Genomic DNA, 27,163 nt, shown 5'->3' with positions numbered 1-27,163 from the left:
GCTGATCACAGTCAAAACATCCATTCTAAGTGAATGAATGTGCCTTCTTAGTGCTCTATGTATTTGTTATGATTTATTTCATTTGCTGTGTTTAAAGTTATTTTTAGTCCTCATTTTACTGTGAAGTTAAATGAACATGTTTCTAAAGTGCCTTGAAACATGGACCATTGAAGTCTGCTTATTTCAATTATCTGTGAAGAAATGGGTAGCCTGCATAAGAGATTGCTGCTTCACACAAAAGAACATTGGTTGTCATGAGGAAATGTTCTTTGTCATTTAATTGAACTCCACAATGAAGTGTGCTTATTTTCATGGATCACAATCTTTGGCTTTCTTTGAGACTACAAGACTTAGACTGGCTTCTACAGTTAGCATATTTAGCTGATATTTTTGAAAAAAATGAATATTTGGAACTTATCATTGCAAGGAGACAATGTTGATGTGTTCTATGTTGAGAAGAAAACAGAGGCCATGGTAAAAAAAAAAAAAATTACTTCTGGGAAAATGGAATTAAAAAGAACGGCTGTGACCAATTTCAGTGACTAGATTAATTTCTTAAAGAAAATGAGCAAATGATTGCAGACTTTGAAGACATCAGGCAACAAATAATAATAATCGCTCACTTAAGCACTCTTAAAACTCTTATAAGGCAGTACTAGCTGGCCTGGTTGGCTAAGTGGTTAGTGTATCCCTTCTCGAGCCAAAAGGTGGTGGGTTCGAATCCAGCTGTGGGCTTGGATGTTTGTGATTGTCTATGAAAATACTAGTGGTAGTGGAGGGCAGTAGATGGCATTGGTGTAGTTATGGTTCATTGTAGTGGGTGGATTGTGAGTGGTAGAAATAGAGAGTTGTAGAGTAGATGCCCTGCCTCGATGAGTCTTTGGACTCCCTGGAGGTGTCAAATAATAATAATATTAATAATATTTTACACCACCTGATGAAATGCAAGAATGGATTCGAGACCCTCTTCACATTTGATTTGGAAAAATGCAAGCTTCCATTGTCCAACAAAGAAGAGTTGATTGAGATATCTTGTGACAATAGTTTAAAAAACATTCATTCCAAGCCATTGATTAGTTTTTGGATTGGAATGGAGAAGGAATATCTGACTTTGTCAAAAATTGCAGTAAAATTTGATAGTGTGGCTTTTTGTCTCAAATTGTGCTGCAGTTGTGCATCGGTTAGATAAGTATCCTTCATTTGTGTTATTGTTTGGAACTGTGTTTTATATATTGTGTTTTTGCTGCCATTTGTTTCACTACTTCAATGTATGAAGATGGCATCCAACAAGAAACGTACGTCAGTGGTGCACAGGACTTCTACATCTACATGAAAGGCTGGCTAAGCGATAGATTTTTCGCAATGGATGCATTGCAGAAACTGCTACATGCATGCGCCGAAGAATGTGAAGGATCTGTGGTTGGTCTGGCTAAATGAGAAGAATGAAAATGTCGACGTATGTGAGAAGTGTCGGGATAGGCTGGAGCATTCAGGAATGGAAGCTGACATCAGGACAGTAGCAGAAGAACTTCAGCAGGAGTTCATGAAAATGAAAAATGAACTTCATCTTCTGCATGAGGAATTGGAAGTGCTCAGTAAGGAGATACTGGAAGTTAAAACTGACTTTAATGTGTTAAACAGAGAAATTAGGACTATAGAGATTACTTTAGCTGAAGTAACTAAAACAGGATTACGAATGGGTGTGTCTTTGGTGAATGATGCAGTAATAGTATGGTATGGGAGTGACTGGAGTCAACAAAATAAAACCACAAGAGGTCTAGAAGAAACGAGATGTCGTGAGAGTAGATAAGTAAAAGAGCATTGAGTAATGAAACTGGGAGAGTCATGCTGAATAACGTAGAAAATGAGTCCATGAGTGATGCTTGTGTAGACTTGAATGAAGTTAGAGTGGTAAGATATATGATTAAGGGTATGGAGAGTGGTATGTATGAGGAGTGCTTGGCTGGTGGGACAATAGAAAGAGTGGCTTTAGCAATAAAGAGAGGGCATGATGCAGACAAGATGATAGTTATGGTGGGTACAAATGACCTGAGTGGTGGTATAAATCGGGTAGCAAAAGATTTAAGAACATTGTTAGATATTGTGAAGAGGAAAAGTGTAAATGGGAGGATAGTGTGTGTGTGCTGCCTCGTTTTGATAATTACAAGTTAAGCAGATGAGAGATGATAATGAATGATATATTATTATTATTATTATTATTAGACACCTCCAGGGAGTCCAAAGACTCATCGAGGGAGAGTGTGCCAGCAGCATCAAATGATTGGTCCCCTTCCAATTGATTGCAAGAATGTGCAAAAAAGGAGGTCTGGAATTTGTTGATGTCTGGAGTGTGTTTGAAGGAAAAAGACAGTTGTGTGCTAGAGATGGGCTGCATATGAACATGGAAGGACATAAGCAATTGAAGAAGTTACTGTTTTCTGAACAAGTAATTACACAGGGAAACTAATATTGAAAAGGTTGAGTGTAAGAGAGAGAAACGTTTAGCAGTGATTGTATATTTATTGATCCTTATTCGCAGAATAAATTGCAGAAGAGAGTGGATGAAAACTTCATGGGACTACTGAAATTAGTGACTTGTATATCAGTTGCAGCCAAAGAAAGTAGTATATCAAGATGATAGACATGTGAATGAGAGTTCATTTGAGGCGGTCAGATGTGAAATAGTGACCAATGCAACCAAATATACAGTTGGATGCTGTATAGGCCAAGGGGTACAGGGGGGGGGGATTCATGCATCAGCAAATTAGTGCAATGAGTGCAGGTTTAGTGATTATTATGGGGGATTTTAATTATGCTGATATCAATTGGAAGGAGGAAATATCACGTAGCAAAAAGGAAACGGAGTTCATAAATCTTCTACGAGATAATTAATTGAAACAGCACAGAACTGAAGGGACAAGTGGTGTGAGAGTGTTAGACCTGGTCATTGGTTCAGAGGATACATGCATAAGTAGTCCTCGTTACCTCCAATTGGTGAAAGCGATCATGTGGTATTGACTTGGGAGGTTGCAAAATCTGTGGATTTTCCTGTTAAGAAGGGGTATATATATGGAACTATAGATTGGGCAATTATAACAAGCTTCAGAGAGAGCTTGCAGCCATCCCGTGGCAGAACATATTGCGGGGAAAGATGTTAGCAGTGCATGGGATAAAATCAGTAGGTATCTGAGGAAAGCAATATCAAATTGTGTCCCCATGGTCAGGAAGACAAACAAGGCAGGCGTTAGATGGATGAGCAGTAGTATCAAGCTTGATCTGCAAAAAAAAGAAAATGTTATGGAGAATGTACAAGGAGAAATGCGATCAGTATCGATCATATATCGATCAACACAAAAAGTGACATCAACAATTTAATGAATCTTATAAAATTATAAACATTTTACAAGATTCATTAAATTGTTGATGTCACTTTTTGTGTGTGTGTGTGTGTGTGTGTGTGTGTGTGTGATATTTATTCCCATTGTTATACTATAACTATAGTTTTAGCTATCTATACAAGGGATATGTCAGTTACATACACATTTCAAGCATAAAAAGTTGGAACCACTGCTGTAGAGGATAGAGTGTGAAGGTTTTTCAATGCTTTTGTTTTTTTTTCAATATTTTTTTTTGCATTTGTCTCTAAGTTGATGAATGTCTGTAAAGAAAGTAAGCTTTCTGTCAAAGAGTGGTGATAAAAGTATTGGAAAAGTTGGTTAAGGACAGAACTCAAGAATGGGTGGATCAGAATATGATACTCTATAGGGGCCAACATAGTTTTGTTAAAGGTCGATCCTGCCTTATCAATCTATTAACTTTTCATAATAGAATGACATCTGAGTTGGACAAAGGAACTGGCTACACAGTGGTACTTCTGGATTTTGCTAAGGCTTTTGACAGGATACCCCATGGAACACTGTTATGCAAACTGGAGCAGATGGGAATGGATACTAAATTGGTGATATGGGTAAGAGAATGGCGCAGGCAGAGATACCAGAAAATGATTATGGAGGAGAAGAGTTCAGAATGAGGCAGGTGACCAGTGGTGTGCCTCAGGGCTCTGCGCTTGGACCGTTATTGTTTAATTTGTACATAAATGATATAGGAAATGGTTTGAAGGGAGATATTCAGTTGTTTGCTGATGATGCAAAGTTGGGTAGCACAATAAAAAAATCAAGCTGATGTTGAGAGTTTGCAGGATGATTTAAATAAGCTGGCAAAATGGGCAAAACATAATGGATGTCAGTTCAATCTGGAAAAGTATAACGTTATGCATTTTGGGATTAAAAGATTACCAGCTGTGTACCACATTGATGGAACAGTACTACAAGAAATTGATGAGGCTAGGGACTTAGGGGTGTTGGTAGATAGGGAGATGAAGTTCAGAGGGCACATTGCTAAAGTGTCCAAGATTACACATAGGATTATGTGGTTATTGAAGAACACACTAACATCCAGAGATAAAGAGGTTATTATTCTCCTTTATAAGGTGCCGATACTTCCACATTTGGATTACTGTGCTCAAATCTGGTCACATGGATTCTTTGGAAATGAGCAGGTTGTGGAGAGAGTTCAGAGGAGAGTGACTAAGTTGGTGAGTGATGTAAAAAATGCTCCCTACATTGATAGATTGAGAGCATGTAGATTGGAGAGGTTGGTTGATAGGTGGAGAAGAGGGGATATGATAGAAACATTTAAATTGCTAAAAGGTTTTTATAAGATTGATGCAGGCGAAATATTTCAGCTGTGTGATAATGATGGAAGAACAAGAAGTCATCCCTGGAAATAAAGGAAAAGTGTGGTTAACAAGGGTGTGAGAATGAGGTTTTTCATCTGGAGGGTGGTGAATGAGTGGAATGCAATGCCTGACTCAGTTGTGAGTTCTTCGTCTGTAAATGAATTCAAGAAGAGATGTGATAGATATTGTTTTGATAGTTTGGGTCTCCCGTGATGAGTCTACTGACTCAATGGAGATACCCATAATAATAATAATGAGTCCCAAAAACCTGGCTCCTGGTGTTACTATTATAATACATTGTCCCATTTTTAAATCAGGATCCAAGTGAAGGATATGTTTTCAGCTGAAGTTTACACAAACAGCTTTTTCTTCTGAAAACCAGAACTCATTACTAAGAACCCATGAAGAGACATGATTAACTGATTGTCGAATCTATCTTTCATTTACCTTCATATTGCAGGAGTGACAATCAATTGTGAAATCATCAACATAAAGAGCACTGCTTGCTGTGGAAGGAGGCTGTTCAGTCCTTCCCACTTTTACTTGGAAAACTCATCTTGTTAGAAAGTTGTTAATTAAAACAGGTAGGTGTCCCCTCAGACTAAGATTAAAAAGGTCTTTTAGTTTGAAGTCATTTACCAGTTGTGAAGATACTTAAATGCACGCATTGTTTGCATACACTTGGATAAAGGATTGAACCAAGAATATAATTTCTTGACATCTTTAATTTATAGTATAATAAAGTGAAGAAACTTTCACCATTTATCTCTAATCCAGAGTATTTTAATAATAAGGTGTGACATCTTTTGATTACTTGTAGATGTGAAATATATGATTTCTTCATTAATTAACTTTGGTGTCTCTTCTTGGTTTGGCTCCCACTGATGATGAGTTTGCTTGTTTTCTGGGGTGCAGAGAGGCTCTGCTGTGGTGGGTTTTTGCCTTTCACCAAATGGAGCCACTGCTAAGTTTCATGTCTGGAAGATCTACATCTTCCAGATTCTGAAATTATGATTTCCTTTGATGTAGTTTCACTGGTTAAAAATATATCACTTCAAAGAAACTTTACAGTTTTTACAAGTAGGTTTCTCTGATAATGTCATCAAATTATTCAAGTTTACTATTAATGCTGGTAAGTGTATCGAATGCTTTAGTTAGATCAATAAAGACTACCATGGCAATTTTGTTTTTGTCTAAGGTGGTATTAATTACGTCTGTAAAGTCTTCCAAGAGAGATGTTGTTCCCTTATTTTTCTGAAAACCATATTGTGTTTTGGGAATAATATGAAAGATCTCAGTGTATGCTGTGAGTTTCTTCAGTATGATCTGCTCCATAATTTGATTGATAATTGGTAATGTTGCTATGGGTCTGTAATTGCTGATTAAATTTCTTTTTCCTTGTTTGTATATGGGTGTGATTAAGGCGGTCTTCAGCATACCTGGTATCTGTCCTGTTTTAAATATTTTATTTATTAGTTTTAGTAGGATAGGACTTAAACTAGTTGCATGTTGCTTTATATGTTTAGGTCTGATACCATCTATTCCTGGGCCTTTGTTTGGTTTGATTTGATGTATTGCTGAGAGAAGTTCTGCTTCTTTTATGGTTGGGAACCATAATGTCTGTTTTGATTGTGGTCCAAGTGGAGGGTCTCGTTTTGTGATTGGGGGAATATTTCTGTGCAGTTCTTGGATGAAGTCTGCAAAGTATTGGTTAAAGTCATTTGCTAGTTGTTGAAACCATAAAACACAGTTTCACGAAGCTGTGTTTTATGGTTTCGGAGGCGGTGGTGTTGGGAACAAAATCTAGCATCTCATTGATCAGATGCCAGGTTTGTTTTATGTTGTTTTGTGCAGAGGTTAGTTTGTCTCTGTAGTAGCTTCTTTTTGCATTTCTGATTTGTGTTGTAAGGCGATTCCTTGTTATCTTATATTCAGTTTTTAAAGCTGTGTTATTTGGATATCGCTTTAATTCTTTCCATAAAGCATCCTTTCTGTGTATTTCTAGGATTAAGTTTTGTGTTATCCAAGGATTTTGTGTTGTTTTTGAACGAATTCGGACTTTCTTTGTAGCGTTCTTATATATTTCCTCCAGTGTGAGTTTAATGTTGTTGTATAAAATATCTGCTGAATCTGATGCCAGGTGTTCCCAGTCTGTTTTTCTTATTTCGTGGTTGACTATTTCTTCGTCTATTATTGTTTTCTGTCGCTTTTCTTCTGTGGGACATTGCATGGATATTGTCTTGGTGTGCAGGTTTAGAGCGGTGAAGTAATGGTCTGCTTCTTTGCACTTTATGACTGATGCAGTGTAACTATTTGGTGGTGCTCGGACGTTTATATGATCTAGACAGGAGGCAGTGATAGTATTTCTGAATATTTCTTCTCTAGTACATGATGTTATTGTTGGTATTAGATTATACATGGATAGTGTGTCTAGGTATTGTATAGTGTTGTTCTGGTTTTCATTTGCAATATTTATGTTTATGTCGCCAATTATCATTAGGTGTTCGGTTGAGCATATTTCTTGGCTTGAAAGCCAGCAATTGAGTTCGTGCAAGAATTTTATCATGTTTAGGTTTGGTGGCCATTTAGTATTATGGGATGCTGTCTATTGATGGTATTAGCGATTTTGAGGCAAAGGGTTTCAGCATGCTCAAACTGATAGGCCGTTTCTTTTGCTATTAATTTTTGTTTGATAAATATTAATATTCCACCCCCAATTTTTGTTTAGTGGCATGATCTATTTTGTTGGAAGCCTGGAATTTGGAAAGCAGTCGCTTCGTCATTAGTTATGGATACTTCTGTAAGAATCAATATATCAATAATATCAGTGTAATTCCTCAGATAAGCCTGTAATAATAACCAATGTTTTCAGATGCTTCTGATATTAATATGCAAGATTGAGAGACCTCTCGCTTGTATTGTGTTTTGTTTCCATGCATCAAGAGATTCGAAAGTACAATTACTGATGTATTCTGGTGTAATTACATCTATCTGATGGTCACATTCATTTTTGTTGTGTTGAGCTCTTCTTATTGAACTAAGTTGGAGTCTTTTAATAATAATAATAATAATACTAATATAAGATACAGAGAGATTCTGAGGTACAAAAGAGGTTAGTTGATAAATTGAGGGAAATATCATCACCAAGCAGAGAGGAAGAAACAGATATACTGAGAGATGAAGTTGCAAAGGCAGTAAAGCATCCAAAAAATCATAAAAGCCTCAATTATGATGAGATTACTGGAGAGATGCTGAAATAGTGGCAAGGTAATTATAAATGAACTATACTGGTTGTGTAACATTTCATGAGAGAAAGACAAAGCACCAAAAGAATGGACAAGATCAATCCTAATACCGATTTGCAAAAAAAAAAAGAGAAAGCAGTTATGATGAAAAGTACTTATGATGATATTAACAGAAAGAAAAGAAGGAACCTAATGGAAGATGAGCAAGCAGGATTTAGAAGAGACAGGGCATTGTGCATTAAATATTAATGCTAAGATTAATTGTGAAGAAAACTCTACGTAAAAATAAAAATGTTTACATCTGTTTTGTTGACTTTCAGAAAGCATTTAACAGTACAGATCAGAAAGTGGCATGGGCTACACCTGAATCTTATGGAGTGGATAGGAACCTAATTTATCTACTACAAACATTATTGACAATGCAGAGGCTGCTGTGAGAAATAATGAAGAAACATGGATGTCATAAAGGATAATATAAGGAGAATTTCAATTCAAGGTACAAAAATAATAATTTATGAATTGAAAATGACACAGTCATTATTGAGGCAGATGAATAGGAACTAGAAGGAAAGTTAAGAAGGAAAGAGATATAGGTTGATAATGAACATTGAAAAAACAAAAACAATCATACTGAGAGAGAAGAGAATGAAAAAGCAAATACTAGTCAATAGACAAGAGTTGGAAGCAGTATATGAAGTTTCTGAAACTTCACATACCTAACAAGCAACATGATGCTTAATTTAGATTGCAAAAGAAAAGATATAACATCTTGAATAAGAAAAGCAAAACTAAACCTACAGACTATAGACAAGATAGGGAAAAGTAAATCAGTGAGCCTTCCCATAAAGTTGAGACTGCTGGAAACATGCATATTCAGAGGCACTCTCTTTGGGTGAATCCTGGGTAAGGTCAAAGACTCTGATACAAATATTGGCTTTTGAAAGAACATGTTACAGAAAGCTTCCATAAATTGAATGGGTGCAAAAGATAACAAATGAAGAGCTGTATAACAAAGTGAACTGCAAGAGAATGTAATGCAGAAAATAATCTGGAGGAACCTGGTTTTACTTCATTTTCCAAGTAAGCAAACAGACAAGTAAGTCAAGTTTGCGCCTGCAAGTATTGCAAGTCTAGGTGATCCCACACGTAGTGCAAGACCAAGGCAACTCATGGTAAAAGATTGATAAGCTCTGATCACTATTCTTAATATTTACCCTTAATGCAAAGCACATCTCCTGGAGGAGATGTATGATGCTATGTATTAAAGGCAAGGGGCCACTACCCAGACCGGTTTCGACCTTTATTGAGGTCTCATCAGTGGGAGCTGGGCTAGAAATACCAAGATTTTAGTAATACAGAGCTTATAAGTATTTTACCAGAACAAGTTACCATAAGGTGTTTTAACCTTATTAAATAAAAATCTCAAGAGGAGAAATAATACTTAGTCTTGCACTACCTGTGGGATCACCTAGACTTGCAATACTTGCAGGCGCAAACTTGACTTACTTGTCTGTTTGCTTACTTGGGAAATGGAGTAAAACTGGGTTTAAAATAGCTTGGTATCTTTAACATTTAAAGGTAAAATACTTTCTACATCTATCTCTCCTCCTGAGATTTTTATTTAATAAGGTTAAAACACCTTATGGTAACTTGTTCTGGTAAAATACTTATAAGCTCTGTATTACTAAAATCTTGGTATTTCTAGCCCAGCTCCCACTGATGAGACCTCAATAAAGGTCGAAACTGGTCTGGGTAGTGGCCCCTTGCCTTTAATACATAGCATCATACATCTCCTCCAGGAGATGTGCTTTGCATTAAGGGTAAATATTAAGAATAGTGATCAGAGCTTATCAACCTTTTACCATGAGTTGCCTTGGTCTTGCACCACGTGTGAAATCACCTAGACTTGCAATACTTGCAGGCGAACTTGACTTACTTGTCTGTTTGCTTACTTGGGAAATGGAGTAAAACCAGGTTTAAAATAGCTTGGTATCTTTAACATTTAGAGTCGCAAGAGTTTTCAGGATTTGAGTCACCTGGAATGGACAGAGAGAAATAGCAAAGAATAGTAAAACAAGCATCAGACACCAATAGGTATTGGACTGATAGACACTGATGATGATGAAGACCCTTGACATTGACTTTGGAAGTTACAAGGAAAATCCTAAACTAACTTGGCAAAGAATGGCAGAAAAACAACAATAAAATAATGAAAGACCTGTCTTAAAAAAGGTAGAGGTAACTGGAGAAGGTAGATCTTGTCCTTATATACTATGGGATGAAGAGGATAGGTAGGTAGGTAATGATAATACACATTCCTCACAGTTGTTTTTATATAAGATGGAATATCCTAAATAAACTGCACTTATGTCCCCCCATCCCCTTGGACAAGATTGATGTTGAATGAATTTAAGGAAATATTACAGGCATAGTAACCAATAGAACTGTCCTAGTTGGTGAGTGGTTAGCATATCCACTCTCCAGCCAAAAGGCTGCAGGTTCAAATCTTGCTGTGGGCAAGGATCACTGTATAAACACTCTTCCAGGATGGAAGGGGTCACCATGGGAGAAGTAGCCCTACCCTCTCGCAATGGGAGAGGCCTTTACCAAACTCTGAGGAAGTATTGGCTTATAAAAAAACAAACAAACAAAAAAAACAATAGAGTGCACAATCTAAAATGAGTCCTACAGCAATATGGAGGATGTGTAATAATAATAATAATAAAAATTATATAACACACATGCACTTACAAAACATAAGCCAAAACTCCTACAGCCCACATGTCTGTGTAAAAGCCCACAGGTTCTCTTTCAACTATTTCGGGAGCAGCAAACTCTGCAGTGCCTGTAGAAATCTTTACAACTTCATTTGGATCTAGTTTAGTAGCAAGTCCAAAATCAATCAGTTTAATATTATTACTGGTCTTAGTCTGACACATTATGTTTTCTGGCTGAAAATAAAATACATAAATAAATTAAGAATGGGAATGATTAATTTTTATAATATGCAAAATAAATTTCCCTTTTAAACATCATCATCATCATTTATTCGTGTATGAATAAGTAATATAGTAATGAATAAGTAATAATTTCTGTAATATATACAGAACTATTCATATAACCACTGCTCATGGACAGAAAGTCTATTAAATGAAAGTGAACTAAGTTGCTCTATTTTGTACCAAATGGTAAATGGCAGATGGTTCATGAGCCTCATCTTCAAAAAGAAGTTTACTCATGTATTGCCAAAACAATTTTCTTGGTCTTCCTCTTTCTCTATATCCAATAGTTGGCCTGTAGAGAGGAAGAGCAGTGATGTAGGTGGAGGTTGAATATTTCCTTCTATTCTGTTCTTTGGGACTTTACTGCTGTTGACTGCCAACCCAATCAGTGCTCTTTTAATAAAATAACAAATATCATGCTAAGAAAAAAAAAATTGTTTTAATAAAGAAAATGGATATATATATATATATATATATATATATATATATATACGGCTAAATGCATTCTGGGAATGCCTACCTTATTCTATGTAAATAAATGCCAGGAACATTAGAAATAAGATATAGCTGATTTAGTTTAACAGAAAAATGACTGATATCAGAAAACATGGTAAACTTTGGGAGAATGTAACAGTAATCAAAATTAAAGGAATATAGTGCTAATGATAGCAGAGGAATTTGGCTTTTCAGAAGATCAAACCAAAACAGAAATAAGAGAAGTGGCTTTGAAAGTAGATGAAATGAGGTGAAGGCAAGCAAAACAAATTATTTACTGTGTGTTACTATTGGGAAATGGACAGGTGGATATTAGTGTTAGTAAGTGCAAGAAAGATAATTATTATGGGGAATTTCAATTATGGCAATACAGATTACAGACTGCAAGAATCAGCTAATGATGGAAATAAAATGAGTGAATTTCTGGAATAAGCAATGGTTTGACAACAGGTAATGGAGAGAAAAAGAGGATTAAGGGATCAGAACTTGATATCAGATCACATCATATTCTCTGATGATATCATCATAGAATGCGATTGCAAACAGGCAGATTTGCCCTGATTCAAAGTGAACATGTGAAGGTCTCAATTAGAACATAAGAAAATTATAGGACTAGAAATTATGACTTCACATTATATTTATTATATTATATTTTAATGGCTCATAGACTCACTACAAATGGCAAATACTAAACATTATATATCTCACAGTGCCTATTATATACTTTTTCAAACTTGTTAACTGAAAAAGTACTCATAACCACTTTAAGTTATTTATCCCACTCATTCACCACTCTTGAAGATAAAATTCTAATCTTAATGTTGTTGTGTTATTGCATTGCAAAATGTCATGTATTTCTTCTTGATCTAGCTTTGTAAAATTGTCATAATTAACTTATATGTATTTGTCATATACTTTCTTTTCTGCATATGAACCAAATTTTGTAACCCAGAATTTTTTAATATAGTACTATTAGGGAGTAGTTGATCACACTTTCATTATCTGTCTGTGGATGTTCTCCCCAACTTTCAATCTAAGATAAACCTAAGTAACCAATTATGAGCACAGTAGTCCAGATATATGAAAGCATATATTATTATTATATGACTTCCATGGAGTCAAAGGACTCATCGTGGGAAGACTGTACTATCTCATGTTGAAAGATCATTGAACTGTGCCTCAAACCATTCACAGTTTTCATACTCACCACACTTTCAGGCAAGGCATTCTGCTCACCAATCAGTCTCCATGAAAAGAACCTGCTTCTCACTCTCCTCCTTATACAGCTTCCATGGATGTTCTCTAGTTCTATCCTTGTCTCCCTCAACTCTATGAAATATCTTCTCCACATTAATCATAACAATCCCTCACCAACTTATATGTCTCAATCATATCCCTTTTTCTTCTTCTTCTGTTCATAAGGTTTTGTAAATCGTATTCCCTCAATCTCTCCTCATACCTGATATTCCATAGACCTGACACTAACTTAGTAAACCTTCTCTGGACCTTCTCCAATACATTCCCTGAAAACAAGGCAACCAAATCTGTGTACAGTAGTCTATATATGGCCTGATCAAAGCATTATACAGGGGGGAATCATCTCTTTGCTTCTGCATGTCAATGTCCTCATTATTGCCATAATCCATTGGGATATTCTCACAATTTTAGCAATGTGATTTGTAAATTTCAAGTGTTTGCCACCATCACGACCAGCCTCCACCTCCTTCAACAGTTCTGCATTAATTGTATACTCTGCATCCCAAACTTGCCTACTAAATTTCAAGTCCTTGTACTTTGCAACATTAAAACTGATGCTGTAGTCCACCCTTATCCACTGGTTTACTTTCTGCAGTTTCAGTTACCCATGGTCAATTTCAGTCTGAAGATATTAAATGGAAAATTCCAGAAATAAATAATTCATAAGTTATTGGAAGGAAAACTATCTGTAAGCAAGAAGAGTAGCATGTGATCAAATCGTTGTTTCTCTAGCTTTTAGTTTGAAATGTAACGCAGCTCGTCTTGTATATTTATGTATGCTCCAGATGATTATCTTGGTATGAAGATCGAAATGCTTGGATAATAAAAAGAGTTATTTTAACATAGTTGTAGAATCTATAATTTCAAAAACGAATCCTGTTAGTCACTTAGTAGCCATCGCAGCTATCAGATCGACTGTCACAGTATTGCAGCTTGTGTTCAAGTAACCCTTATTTTACTTAATAATGGCCCCAAAGCATAAGAGTAGTGATGCTGGCAATTTAGATAAGCCAAAAAGAAGTTGTAAAGTGCTTCCTTTTAAGTGAAAAGGTGAAAGTTCTTGACTTAATAAGGAAAGAAAACAAACAAAAAAAAAATCATATGCTGAGGTTGCTAAGATTCCATTCACATAACTTTTATTACACTATAGTCTTATAATTATTCTATTTTATTATTAGTTATTGTTGTTAATCTCTTATTGTACCTAATTTATAAATTAAACTTTATCATGGGTATGTATGTATGTATAGGAAAAAACATAAGTATATATAGGGTTCGGTACTATCTGCAGTTTCAGGTATTCACTGAGGGAGGGGGGGGTCTTGGAACATATCTCCCACAGATAATTGGGGACTGCTGTAGCTCCAATCATTTGCCCACTCATATTGTCTATTCAGATCCTCCAGTAAGGCCACAACGTCTGCTCTACTAATTATGGCCCTTCCCAACTTTGCATCATTGGCCAACAGCTGCACATCTCCAGTTGAGCCAGTCTCAATGTCATTAATGTACAAATTAAACAATAATGGTTCCCAAAACAGATCCCTGAAGCACTTCACCAGTGACTTTTCTCTTTTGGGATACCACTTCTCCATATACATCTTACTGATACTTTTCTGATAGCCAATCAGCTATTCAACTTACTAGTCTGTTATCTAATCCCATCTGTTTCAGTTTAGCTACCAGCTTGTCATGTGGCAGTTTATCAAAGGCTTTTGAAAAATCCAAGTGAACCATCATATATGCATCTTCTATATCGAGTGACTCTGTCACCTAGCTGTAATACATAAGAAGGTTGCTGAAACATGACCCTCTCATAAAAAAAAAAAAAAAAAGCTGACCATCATAAAGAATACTGCTATTATCTACCTACTTCTGAATCCAAGTTCTCACCAACTTCTCTAATACCTTAACAACCCAGACATACAAATTGGACTATAATTTGTTGCTTTACTCCCCCCCCCTTGTGCAGTGGAATAATTTTTCCCACCTTCACCTTCATCTTCTATTCCTTTTGGACTCATCCTTTTGCAAGAATCAAGACAAATGGTTGCCAAAAGTACCACTAATTTGTAATCTGAGGTTGCTAATGCCTTATTAACATCAAGTTTTCTTAATTCTTAATATAATTCCTGCTCATTCACCATCAGTTCCTCCTTTGCCATACATTCAACACTTAATCTTCTCCTGATGTATCCTTCATGAGAAGAAAATAGACTGATAAATGATCATTGAATAATTCAACTATATCCCCTACATTGATTACCAATCTGCCAGTGTCATCAACTACCACCATCCTTCGATAGTAATTTTTTCTTCTGCTTGCCATATATCAAAAAAAGTCACTAGGGTTTTTCTTAGCTTGATCTCATCAAACTAATTTCTTCTTCTTATACTCCACTTCTGCCACCCTTACTAACCTACTCTTTGTACTTCTCATGCAATTGATCATTACCAACATTCATCTTTTGTTGCCTCCACAGCACCTTCTTCTTCCAGATTTCACTCTTTATCTCTTTATTCATCCATTTTACTCCTACCCTGTTTAGCCTCTTCACCTTTGGAATACACTCAGACATTGCGGATGTTAAATAGCTCATGATTAATGCCCACACAGCTTCTATATTTTTCAAATCCTCTTTCCATGGTTTAGCTCCCAGTTGTTTCCTAAGCTTTTATAATAAACAATCTTGTAATTCCACATATATCCCTTCTTTATAGTTCTCATGTGACTGGCTGCATGTGATCACTTGATGGTCACTCTTTCTAAAGGAGAAAAATTAGACACTCTATTTACGAATGCATCCTCTGATGATATAACTGCCAACCTGGTTGGGCGAGTGGTTAGTGTATCCACTCTCCAGCCAAAGAGGCCACAGGTTCGATACTTGCCAGAGGCATGGAGGTTTGTGATTGTCCTACTAGCTTGTGTGGAAAGGCCATCTGCAACCCTACCACTTCTTTTAGCAGAAGGCTTCACTCCCAAAACCTGGTGAGGTATGGGAGTGACCATTTGCCATCTATGGAAGTCAAATGTGAATTTTTTTTTTTTTTTTTTTGATGATATAACCAGAGCTAAGACTCAACACTCATATGCTGATTGATATATACTGCCTAACACTGTTGTCCCTTAAGAGCTCAAGAAATTCATTCTCCTTATTCCCTTCTTTATAGTTCTCATGTGACTGGCTGCATGTGATCAATTGATGGTCACTCTCTCTAAAGGGGAAAAATTAGACACTATTTACAATAGCATCCTCTGATGATATAACAGCCAACCTGGTTGGGCGAGTGGTTAGTGTATCCACTCTCCAGCCAAAGAGGCCACAGGTTCGATACTTGCCAAGGGCATGGAGGTTTTGCTTTCTCAATAAGCCAAGTTGCCTATACCTTTCTTTGTCTCCACCTTCTACATTCCCTGGCCTTCCTGATATATTTGGTAGAAATACTCCACCAGATATATCATTCTATCAACTTCCACTTCATGCTATACTGATTCAAAACCACTGCCACTTTTTTTTTTTCTACTTGTATTTCATCAAAGTTGCACAAACATAATTCTCTTGCTATCATCAGCAGCACTTTCCCTTCCTTGTTGCCTTTCCTGTCTTCATGAAAAACATCACATCCCTCTATTTCTATTCCCATCAAGATTTCATTTTCATTCAACCATGTTTCACTTCTTCCAACTATTTTTGGGCACATAAACTCAATCAATGCAACAGATTCATCTCCCTTATTTCTGACACTCCTCACATTTGCAAATAAACATAAGAATTCATTTCTTGGTTTATAGCCAGTCCTACTCTTGCTGTCCCCTCTCTGCGACCTCTTCTCACCTGTTCCTGTCTGCTCATGTTTTGCCTCACTTATCCTCTGACTCAACCTCCCATGTATTCCTATGCTGACCATTCACATATGTGCATTCATTATCACTTCTAGAACCCACTCTCCTTATACTATGTCCCCTGCCTCCTTGGACCATCTCATTTCCCTGTCCAACTTGTATTCCTGTTCTCACATTCTCTTCTCCATTCACAACCACATCAGCCCCACCTACTGCTCATTCACTGATATAATTAAAATCACCCATAATAATCACTCTTCTCTTGTTCATTAACCCATGTTGTTTATACATTTCATCATCACCACCCTCTACATTCCTTGGCCTATAGCAACATTCAACTAAATAACTCTTCCTTGTTAACCTCCACATCACACCACATTGTCTCAAAACCATTGCCCACTATTTTCCTCATCCATGTTTACCTTATGTGGACATAATTCCTCTGCTAACAGCAACACTCCTCCTCCCTTCTTATCTTTTCTATCATCATGACAAATGCTGTACCCTTCCATTTCTATTCCCTTTAGGATATCATCTTCATTCAACCATGTTTCAGTTTTTCAAATGATTTTGGGGCGAATAAACGAATGATTTTGGGGCGAAAGTGAAACAGTTTCATCTCCCTTATTTCTGATACTCCTGGCATTCGTAAATAAACACAGCAGTTCACGTTTATGTCTATAACTAGGCCTATAAACCCTTGTAACATGGATAATGAGAAACAATGGTATATTTATGTGAGTGTCAAATGCCCTTTTTGTTTCTTATTTCTGTTATTAAATGATGTAAGAGCCCCAACCCACCATGGAGCAGAACATTGATAACCCACTATCTTGCAAGCAGTAAATGTACATGGAAGTAATATGACTTTGACCACAATCTTATTCAGGTCCCTTTCTCTACAGTTCATCCTTCTCCCAGTTAATCTCAGTTGCCTCTTTTCCATGGTCAGATTACTGTTTTTACACTCCTGATCCAAACATCTGTGCTGAACTAATAACTGAAATAATCCTCATTGGAATGAGGATTATTCCACTCTACTTCAAAGTCCCAATCCATATCCAAGCTCTTGTTCTCAAAAAAAATTCACTTCTGCAGTCCATGATAAAAATGCAGCAATGTTCAATGGCTTAAATTAAAAACTCCAGATTCTCATTCAACTTAACAATGGCCTGAAAAGAGTGTAAAAAAGTTATCAACGATTTCAAAGCAAACTTCATAAGAATGAAATGCAGTATACTTGCCTCCTGCTCACCTGGTAGTCAAGCCTTCTGGTCCCTCAGCAAACTGTTAGGTGTAACTTCTGCCCTTCACTGTTCCCAATTCTCTTGTACCCTGATGGTATACCATGATATAGTATCCTCACCCAAGGAAAGGTCAGATCTATTGGCATCAGTTTTTTCTTCCAACTCTTGCTTGGATGACCAAGGCAAATCAACTTCCACACTACCTCAAACTGCCTATTGCATGCCTCCTCTGAACGTTTGCCAGAAGAACATCAGGAAAACTGACTAATCTCAATATTAATAAGTATCCTGGTCCATATTTTTTTAGGTGACCATTCCTTCACGGATTCTCTCCATTCACTTTCCCATAGGTGGAAAGTGACTGGAGAGAGCTTCTGCATTGTGCCTTTTCTATAGGTACTTTCATGAGCATTGCACTGCTTTGCTGAATTGGCCACTACCATTCTCCCACTTTCTTCTAACCATAAAGGAAATAGAGCAGTTACTGGCTAAATCTCATATTCTGTCCAACTCCAAACATATTAAACAAAATTCTCTTCATCCTACTTCATTCCATCACATCTATTCTTTGGAACAATCTCCCGCATACTGTTTTTCCACCAAGTACAACCTCCAGTGCTTTAAGAAACACATTAATAGATTACTTCTCTTTCTAAACACTTATCCACAGATGACACTGTTGTGGTATAGGTCCTGTGACCTTTCATGTGTGGGATCATCATAAAAATAAAAAATAAAAATAAATAAATAAAAATTGTAACACCAGGATTACCTCAGACACTATACCTGCAACTGCAGCAAGCTTTGCACTGTCCCTAGTCTATGGGATGGGAAACTTACTGCAGTACCATTGACACCTGAAGGCAAACCCAAAGGCTGATTGATCCTGGCCATCTAGTACTGTGTCTTGCCAAAACAATGCAAGACTACCGGATCTATTCCGGACATTCACATCACACTGAACACAAGCATACAACTCAATGTTGGATTCTTGGAATATTGTGCTGCATGTTGGAATGCAGCTTCTGAAGACAGAATAGTAAAAAAAAAAAAAAAAAGACTTGGGAGAAGTAAAGTAAAGAATATCAGAAGAAAAGTATAGAAAAAGAGGAAGAATGAAAAGAGCAAGTGCCTTCACCGGGAAGTTAATTTGACTACAAACAGGTGTCACAGGTGTCCCACATGGAGTGGGAGAGTTTAGGAACTAAGGCAATATCAGAACAGATATTGCTATGCTATGTCTAAATGAGACCTCCCAGTATGAATCACTTGACTCCATGGAAGCTTGTTCAAATAACAATAATATACAAATGTGCATTTTTATAACACTGACTGATAAACTGTATGAATGTATGTATTCTGTATGTAGATGTACTACTTGAGTGAAACCTAAAGTGATGGGCATGTTAAATGCATGGTGATTTGTTCTGAATACTAATAATAAAAATATTTATTGACATCTTAACATTTGGTTTTTGCATATAATGAGTACTTGATAAGTTAACTTGTAAGGGATAAAAATAAATTTTGAGAATGAATTACACATATCAGTTTAGAATACTTCTAATTTGACATAAGTTGATATGTATCGATAAATATTTTTCTTTTTCTTCTTTAGACTGTCAACTTTACAGAACTTAAAGCTAGGCAAATTCTCAAATAATCTAGCTACTTTTTTTAAAAAAAATTATTTTAAATTCATAAATGTGTCACCATTATGAGGGAAGAACTGAAAAGTTCTGATAAACACTTAGAACAAAAATGATATTAAAGCAACTGATATAACCACAAGAAAGAATATAGAATATGTAGAATAATATGTAAGTTACATGGTTGTACCTCTACATGGTGATTATCACAACTTTTTGACATACCCTTGTACAAACAAGTATTAAAATATTATTATTATTATCCTAAGATCCCCCCCCCCCATGGAGTCAAAGACTCATCTAGGACGTTCCTTTGTCAAACACACAGCTCATCATACCTTGCATTAAATACATTCAAATTCTTTGCAGACACCACACTCTCAGGCAAGGCATTCCAATCATTCACAACTCTGCATCCAAAAAACATGCTTCTCACTCCCATGTTCACATCCTTCTTATACAGCTTCCAGGGATGCCTCTCATTCTCCCCTGATCTCCCACCATTTTATGAAAAATCTCTTCAACATTGATCCTATAATAACCCCTTACCAACTTGTATATCTCTATCATATCACTCCTCTTCTTCCTATCAACTAGACTTTATAAATAGCATCTTCTCAACCTTTCCTCATATTCAACATGCCAGAGATCAGAAATTATATTAGCCAATTGCCTCTGGATCTTTTCCAACATCTTTTCATCCTTTTGAAAACCAGGTGACCATATCTGTGCACAGTAGTCAGTCCCTATGTGATCTAATCAAGGCCTTATACAATGGAACAAGAATCTCCTTGCTTCTACAAGTCACTGTCCTGTGCATCATTCCCAGAATTCATTGTGTTGTCCTCACAATCTTGGAGATGTGTCCTCTAAATTATAGATCCTTATCCACCATTAGCCCAAAATTTATTATTTCCCCCACCTCCAACAATATATCTCCACCAAATGTAAATTCTACATCCCATGTTTGTTTTCCAAATGTGAAAACATTACATTTTGCTACATTGAACTGGAATCCCCACTCCTATGCCCATTCACTTGATCATTTCAAGTCTTCTTATAAGGTCACAGCATATGCTCTACTCCTCATAGTTCATCCCAACTTTGCATCATCTGCAAATAACTGAATATCCCCATTCCAAATCTTCAACAATATCATTAACATATAGATTAAACAGCAATGGTCCTAAAACATACCCATGAGGCACAGCACTAGTGACGCTCCTCTTCAGGGATATTGCTCCCACATACACAATTTGTTGATACCTATCAGGTAGCCAATCTCTGATCCAATGCACTAGTCTAATATTCAACCACACTGCTCTAGTTTGAATATCAACTTATCATGTGGTAATCTATCAAAATTGTTTGCAAAATCTAAGTATACTATTGTATATCCATCACCTTTTTCCAACGAAGCTGTTACTTTATTGTAATAAGTAAGTAGATTACTAAAACATAACTTCCCTTTAGCAAATCCATACTGTTCATCAAAGATAATACCAATCTTGTCAACCCAATTCTGGATCCTGGTTCTCACTAGCCTCTCCAACACGTTAACCACAACAACAACTGACACACAGATAGGCCTATAATTTGATGCTTGAGTTTAGTCACCTCTCTTATGAAGCAGCACAATCTTATCTTCCTTCCACTCCTTTGGAACTTGACTCAGTGCAAGACTCATATTAAACAATATGTCTAGGTAGATGCCAACTCATTGGTACATTCCTTCAAAATATGTGGATATATTATCAAGTCCCATAGCCTTATTAACATCAAGTTTGCTCAATTCTCCATATACCTCTTGCTCACTTACAGCCAATCTCTCCTCTTCAACTGCTCTCAAACTCTTCATGATGTTACATTCACAAGAATAAAAGACCTTTATGAATTGCCCATTAAATATTTTAACTACATCCTCTGCTGCTGTTGTCTAATAATATTGAAAAAAGGTATCAGAGAGTTGTGTATGGTGGAGCAGTTTCAAGGAGACAGAAGGTTACAAGTGCGGTCCCACAGGGCTTAGTACTAGGACCTATATTGTTTAACCTTTATATCAATGACATTGCCAGTGGATTGCAAGGGGAAATTCAGTTGTTTGCGGATGATGCGAAGCTGGGAAGGATTATTAGTAATATTGCAGATGTGGTAGCCTTGCAAGAGGATTTGAATATGCTAGACAGATGGGCAAATGAATGGGGGTTTCAGTTTAATGCAGCAAAATGTAAGGGCTTGAGGTTTGGGAAACATCGATGGGATGCTGCATACTCTATGGGAGGAGTTATACTGGAGGAAGTTGGGGAGACAAGAGATCTGGGGTTGATGATTGATAGAAACCTGAAGTTTAGGGGACATATTGCAAAGGTGGTGAAGGTAACACAGAGGATTGCTGCAATTATGAGAAGGACACTGACCTGCAGAGATAAAAGGGTTATCATTCCGTTGTATAAGTCTCTGATCAGACCACACTTGGATTATTGTTCTCAGATTTGGTCCCCAGGATTTGAAGGGGATAAATTAACTGTGGAAAAGATACAAAGACGGATGACAAAGATGGTCTCAGGACTGTACAAGGATAGTTATGAGAATCGGCTGAGGGAATGTGGACTGCAGAGTTTGGCGGATAGAAGAAGGAGAGGTGATATGATTGAGACTTTTAGACTGTTGAGAGGTGGTTACAGGGTTGACACTGGAGAGTTCTTTCACTTGGTTGAACAGCGGGAAGGAGTGATGACAAGAGGCCATCCCTGGAAGTTATGAAAGGAAACTCTGAGCAAGAGGATGAGGAGTGGTTTCTTTGCCTGGAGGGTGGTTGAGCCATGGAATGCATTGCCTGATAGAGTGGTGAGGGCGAGAATGGTCAATGAGTTTAAGGAGTGGTATGATAGACTTTGTGTTTCTTAGGGGGAACCTCCCCTCGATGAGTCTTGACAGACTTTATGTTCTTAGGAAGGACCTCACACGATGAGTCTTTTGACTCCATGGAAGCCTGAATAATAATAATAATAATAATAATATTTAGTTGGATGTTGCTATAGGCCTGAGAATGTGGAAGGTGGTGATGAAGAAATGTATAAACAACTTGGATTAGGAAACAAAGGAAGAGTAATTATTATGGGTGATTTTAATTATGGCAGTATAGATTGGAATGAAGAGATAGCATTTGGGAATAAGGAATGTGAATTTCTTGAGAGATAACTATCTCAGGTAGCATGTAAAGAAAGGCAAGCGAGGATCAAGAGTTCTAGATCTCATAATATAATCAGAGGATGAAATTGTTGGAGGGGGTTTCACATTTTCCTCCAGTTGGTGAAAGTGATCATGAAGTAATCACCTGTGTTGTGGCTAGTCATGCAGCCTTTTGGAAAGGATATATGTGGAATTATAAGCTGGTGATTATGACAATGTTAGGAGACAACTTCGAGCTATAACATGGAACGAGGAGTTGAGCGGTAAGGAAATAAATGCTGCATGGGAACTTACAAAGAAATACATAACAGCATCATTGTACGAATGTATACCAAAGGCAAAAAGCTCAATATGGTTGGTGTAAAATGGATGAATGTGGAGCTTAAGCATGAAATCTGAAAAAAGAGAGTACTTTGGAGGAAGTACAAGATGAATAATGGTAATCAGTCACATGAAGAATATAAAGAACAACCCAGGAGAGTTACTCAGTTAGTAAGGAAAACAAAAGTAGAGTATGAGGGAATTGGCAAATCAGGCTAAGAAAAACCCTAGAGAGTTTTTTTTTAGATATGTGGCAAGTATAAGGAAGAATGATCATAGAAAGATGAAGTTAAGGGATGAAAGTGGTAGAATGGTAACTGCTGCAGAAAATATTGTTGAGGTATTCAGTGATCAATTTATAAGTGTGTTTCATCCTGATCAGGGTGGAATCATGAGGAACTTAAGTGTAGAGGACATAGGAGAGGATAGCTTAATCATGAGTAAACAGGCGTTATTTGAGTAAATAAATAACCTTGATGTTAATAAGGCAATAGGATTTGATGAAATATCACCACGCATCTTAAGAGAATGTTCCAAGGAACTGGCAGTAGCATTGGCATGCCTATTTAACAAGAGTTTTGCAACAGCACAGGTTCCAAGGGAGTGGAAGGAGGGTAAAATTGTTCCACTGTATAAAGGCTGTGATAAGGCTGTAGCTTCAAATTATAGACCGGTCTGTATATCTGGAGTTGTGGTGAAGGTCCTGGAGAGATTGGTGAGAAGTAAGATACAGAAATGGGTTGATAACAGCAGTATTCTCCGTGGTTATCAGCATGTTTTACTAAGGGGAGATCATGTCTCACTAACTTATTAAGGAATCTAACAAGGTGACAAATACCTTGGACAGAGGAGATGCATATAAAGTGGTGTATTTGGATTTTGGGCTTTTGAAAGACTGTCACATGACAAGCTCTTAATTAAATTGAAAGAGATGGGATTGGATAACAGACTTCTGTGTTGGATCAGTGACTGGCTGTTAGATAGGTATCAGAAAGTTGTATATGGGGGTGCAGTATCTCGAAAGAGAAATGTCGGCAGTGGTGTTCTGCAGGGATCTGGGGCCATTGTTGCTCAATTTGTATGTTAATGATATTGGGTTGGGATTAACTAGTGATATCCAGCTGTTTGCAGATGATGCAAAACTGGGGAGAGCAATGCACAGTCAGGCTGATGTTAATGCCTTACAAGAGGACTTGAATCGATTGCATGAATGGGCAGGTAAGTGTAACCGTCAATTCAATGTTGCCAAGTGTAAGGTTTTGAGATTTGGTAAGCAACGATGGGATGCCAAGTATGCACTGTGGGGAAACTTTAACAGAAGTAGAGGAGATGAGAGATCTAGGTGTGATGTTGGACAAGGACCCAAAATTCAGGGGCCACATCGAATGAAGACATCACATCGAATAATGGCAATGATGCGGAGAACCCTGACATGCAGAAATATAGAGGTTATGATTCCATTGTATAAGGCCTTGATCAGGCCTCATAGATTATTGTGCACAGATTTGGTTGCCGGGTTTTCATGGTGACGAGGATATGTTGGAAAGGTTACAGAAAAGATTCACAGAGGTAGTCAGTGGTCTTTGGAGTGTGGAGTATGAGGACAGATTGAGGGAATGTAAGTTGCAGAGCCCTGTGAATAGGAGGAAGAGGGGGGGGGATATAAACTGGTCAGGGGTTGTTATCAGGTAGACATGGAAGAGATTTTTCATAGAATTGGAGAGGGAAGTAGAACAAGAGGCCATGCTGGAAACTGTATAAGGAGTGAGAAGCAGGTTCTTTGCACGGAGGTGTGGCTGGTGAGTGGAATGCACTGCCTGAGTGTGTTGTGGATATGGATACATTGAATCAGTTTAAGATGTGGTTGGATGAGTATTGTATGCAATAGTGAGTACCTCCCACGATGAGGCTTTGACTCCATGGAGGTTGAGTGTTGATAATAATAATAATAATAATAAATAACTAACCTTAATATCCAAATGAATGATGTTTTTTTCATGCATATGCTTTACTCCTTCACAAATCTGTCTCATATAGTTGATGACTTCTGCCTCTGACATCTTGTAATCTTCAGCTGTAATTCTTTCAAAGAGTTCGCCTCCTGACATACTGTAAAAAAAAAAAAAGTATTCATTTTATTGTCCGCTTACACAAAAAAGATAAAATATGCTTTACAGTAAATTCAAAAACATGTAATGAATTAAATAATAAGATATTTTAGGAATGTAATTTATGCATGCAAATTAGTTTGACAGGGAGAGAGAGATGAAGAAATATTGGAAAAGGTGCAAAGATGACAAACCAGAATAATTAAACCAATGGAAAGTTACTTCTGATGAAACAATTCAGTAAGTGAGATATGGCATAACCTTCTATATTGTGATGAAAACTGATGACTGGATGTACTCACATGAGAAGATTATTTATTAGTTATTCATCATCATCATTTATGTGCACTACCAACTAATTCAAAAGATGGAACAAAATGTGAATAATAGAACAAACTGATTTAACAATGAATATTGTAATATCATATGATGATACAGATGAATTTTAAATCAACTGCTGATTTTGGAGGTTAACACGTTTGCTGCCAACTACGAGTATACTCGTAGTTCGTATATGAGCTTCACAAGCCAACTACGAGTATACTCGTATGTCGATTTACTGACCTCCTATGCCAAACATGAGTTATCCCTTTGTATAATTATCTTAATTTGGACCCTTGGATTCTGAATGAAGCGGAGAGCATGTCTGGGGGCTTGGTAGAAGGGAAATAATTTGAACTAAAATACAGTATATTGTGTATGTGCCTCAGATGCCAAACTACGAGTATACTCGTAGTTCGTATATGAGCTTCACAAGCCAACTACGAGTATACTCGTATGTCGATTTACCGACGTCCTATGCCAAACACGAGTTATCCCTTTATATAATTACCTTAATTTGGACTCTTGGATTCTGAATAAAGCGGAGAGCATATCTGGGGGCTTGGTAGAAGAGAAATAATTTCAACTAAAATATAGTATATTGTGTATGTGCCTCAGATGCCAAACTACGAGTATACTCGTATATTATTATTATTATTACGGGTATCTCCATGGAGTCAGTAGACTCATCGCGGGAGACCCAAACTAGCAAAACAATATCTGTCATATCTCTTCTTGAATTCATTTACAGATGAAGAGCTCACAACTAAGTCAGGCAATGAATTCCACTCATTCACCACCCTCCAGGCAAAAAACCTTGTTCTGACACCTTTGTTAACCACACTCTTCTTTAATTTCCACAGATGACCTCTTGTTCTTCCATCACTATCACACAGCTGAAACATTTCCCCTGCATCAATCCTATAAAAACCTTTTAGTAATTTGAATGTTTCTATCATATCCCCTCTTCTTCGCCTATCAACCAACCTCTGCAATCCACAAGCTCTCAATCTATCAATGTAGGGAGCATTTTTTATATCACTCACCAACTTGGTCACTCTTCTCTGAACCCTCTCCACAGCCTCCTCATCTCCAAGGAATCCAGGTGACCAGACCTGAGCACAGTAATCCAAATGTGGAAGTATCAATGCTTTATAAAGGGGAATAATAACCTCCTTATCTCTGGATGTCAGTGTGTTCCTCAACAACCAAGTAATCCTATGTGCAATCTTGGACACCTTAGCAATGTGTCCTCTGAACTTCATCTCCCTATCTACCAATACCCCTAAGTCCCTAGCCTCATCAATCTCTTGGAGTACCTTTCCATCGATGTAGTACACAGCTGGTAATCTTTTAATCCCAAAATGCATGACTTTACACTTTTCCACATTGAACTGACATCCATTTTCTTTTGCCCATTTTACCAGCTTATTTAAATCCTCCTGCAAACTTTCAACATCAGCTTGATTTTTTATTGCACTACACAACTTTGCATCATCAGCAAACAACTGAATATCTCCCTTTAAGCCGTTTCCTATATCATTTATATACAAATTAAACAACATTGGCCCAAGCACAGAGCCCTGAGGCACACCACTGGTCACCTGCCTCATTCTGGACTCGGCTCCTCCATACACCACCTTATGGTATCTCTCCCTGAGCCATTCTCCTATCCATATCACCAATTTAATATCCATTCCCATCTGCTCCAATTTGCGTAACAGTGTTCTATGGGGTATCC

At 37.1% G+C, this 27,163-nt stretch overlaps 1 protein-coding gene across 5 annotated transcripts in view; it reads right to left on the bottom strand.

Moving 5' to 3' along the window:
* The window catches only part of LOC150108743 (twitchin-like), a 2,666,638-nt gene that overhangs the window by 261,285 nt on the left and 2,378,190 nt on the right, over positions 1-27,163 (bottom strand). For all 5 annotated transcript variants that reach the window (XM_090390962.1, XM_090390961.1, XM_090390964.1 and 2 more), the window contains 2 exons: positions 24,961-25,102; positions 10,735-10,934 (listed from right to left, as the gene is read on the bottom strand). In XM_090390962.1, the coding sequence (XP_090247088.1) occupies positions 10,735-10,934; positions 24,961-25,102 (342 nt within the window). The remainder of the gene's footprint in view (positions 1-10,734; positions 10,935-24,960; positions 25,103-27,163) is intronic.

Source organism: Typopeltis vanoorti, chromosome 3, assembly GCF_054136105.1.
Source record: "Typopeltis vanoorti isolate ZY-2024b chromosome 3, IOZ_Tvanoo_1.0, whole genome shotgun sequence".
Classification (NCBI taxonomy): domain Eukaryota; kingdom Metazoa; phylum Arthropoda; class Arachnida; order Uropygi; family Thelyphonidae; genus Typopeltis; species Typopeltis vanoorti.
This window is presented reverse-complemented; position numbering and strand designations above follow the sequence as displayed.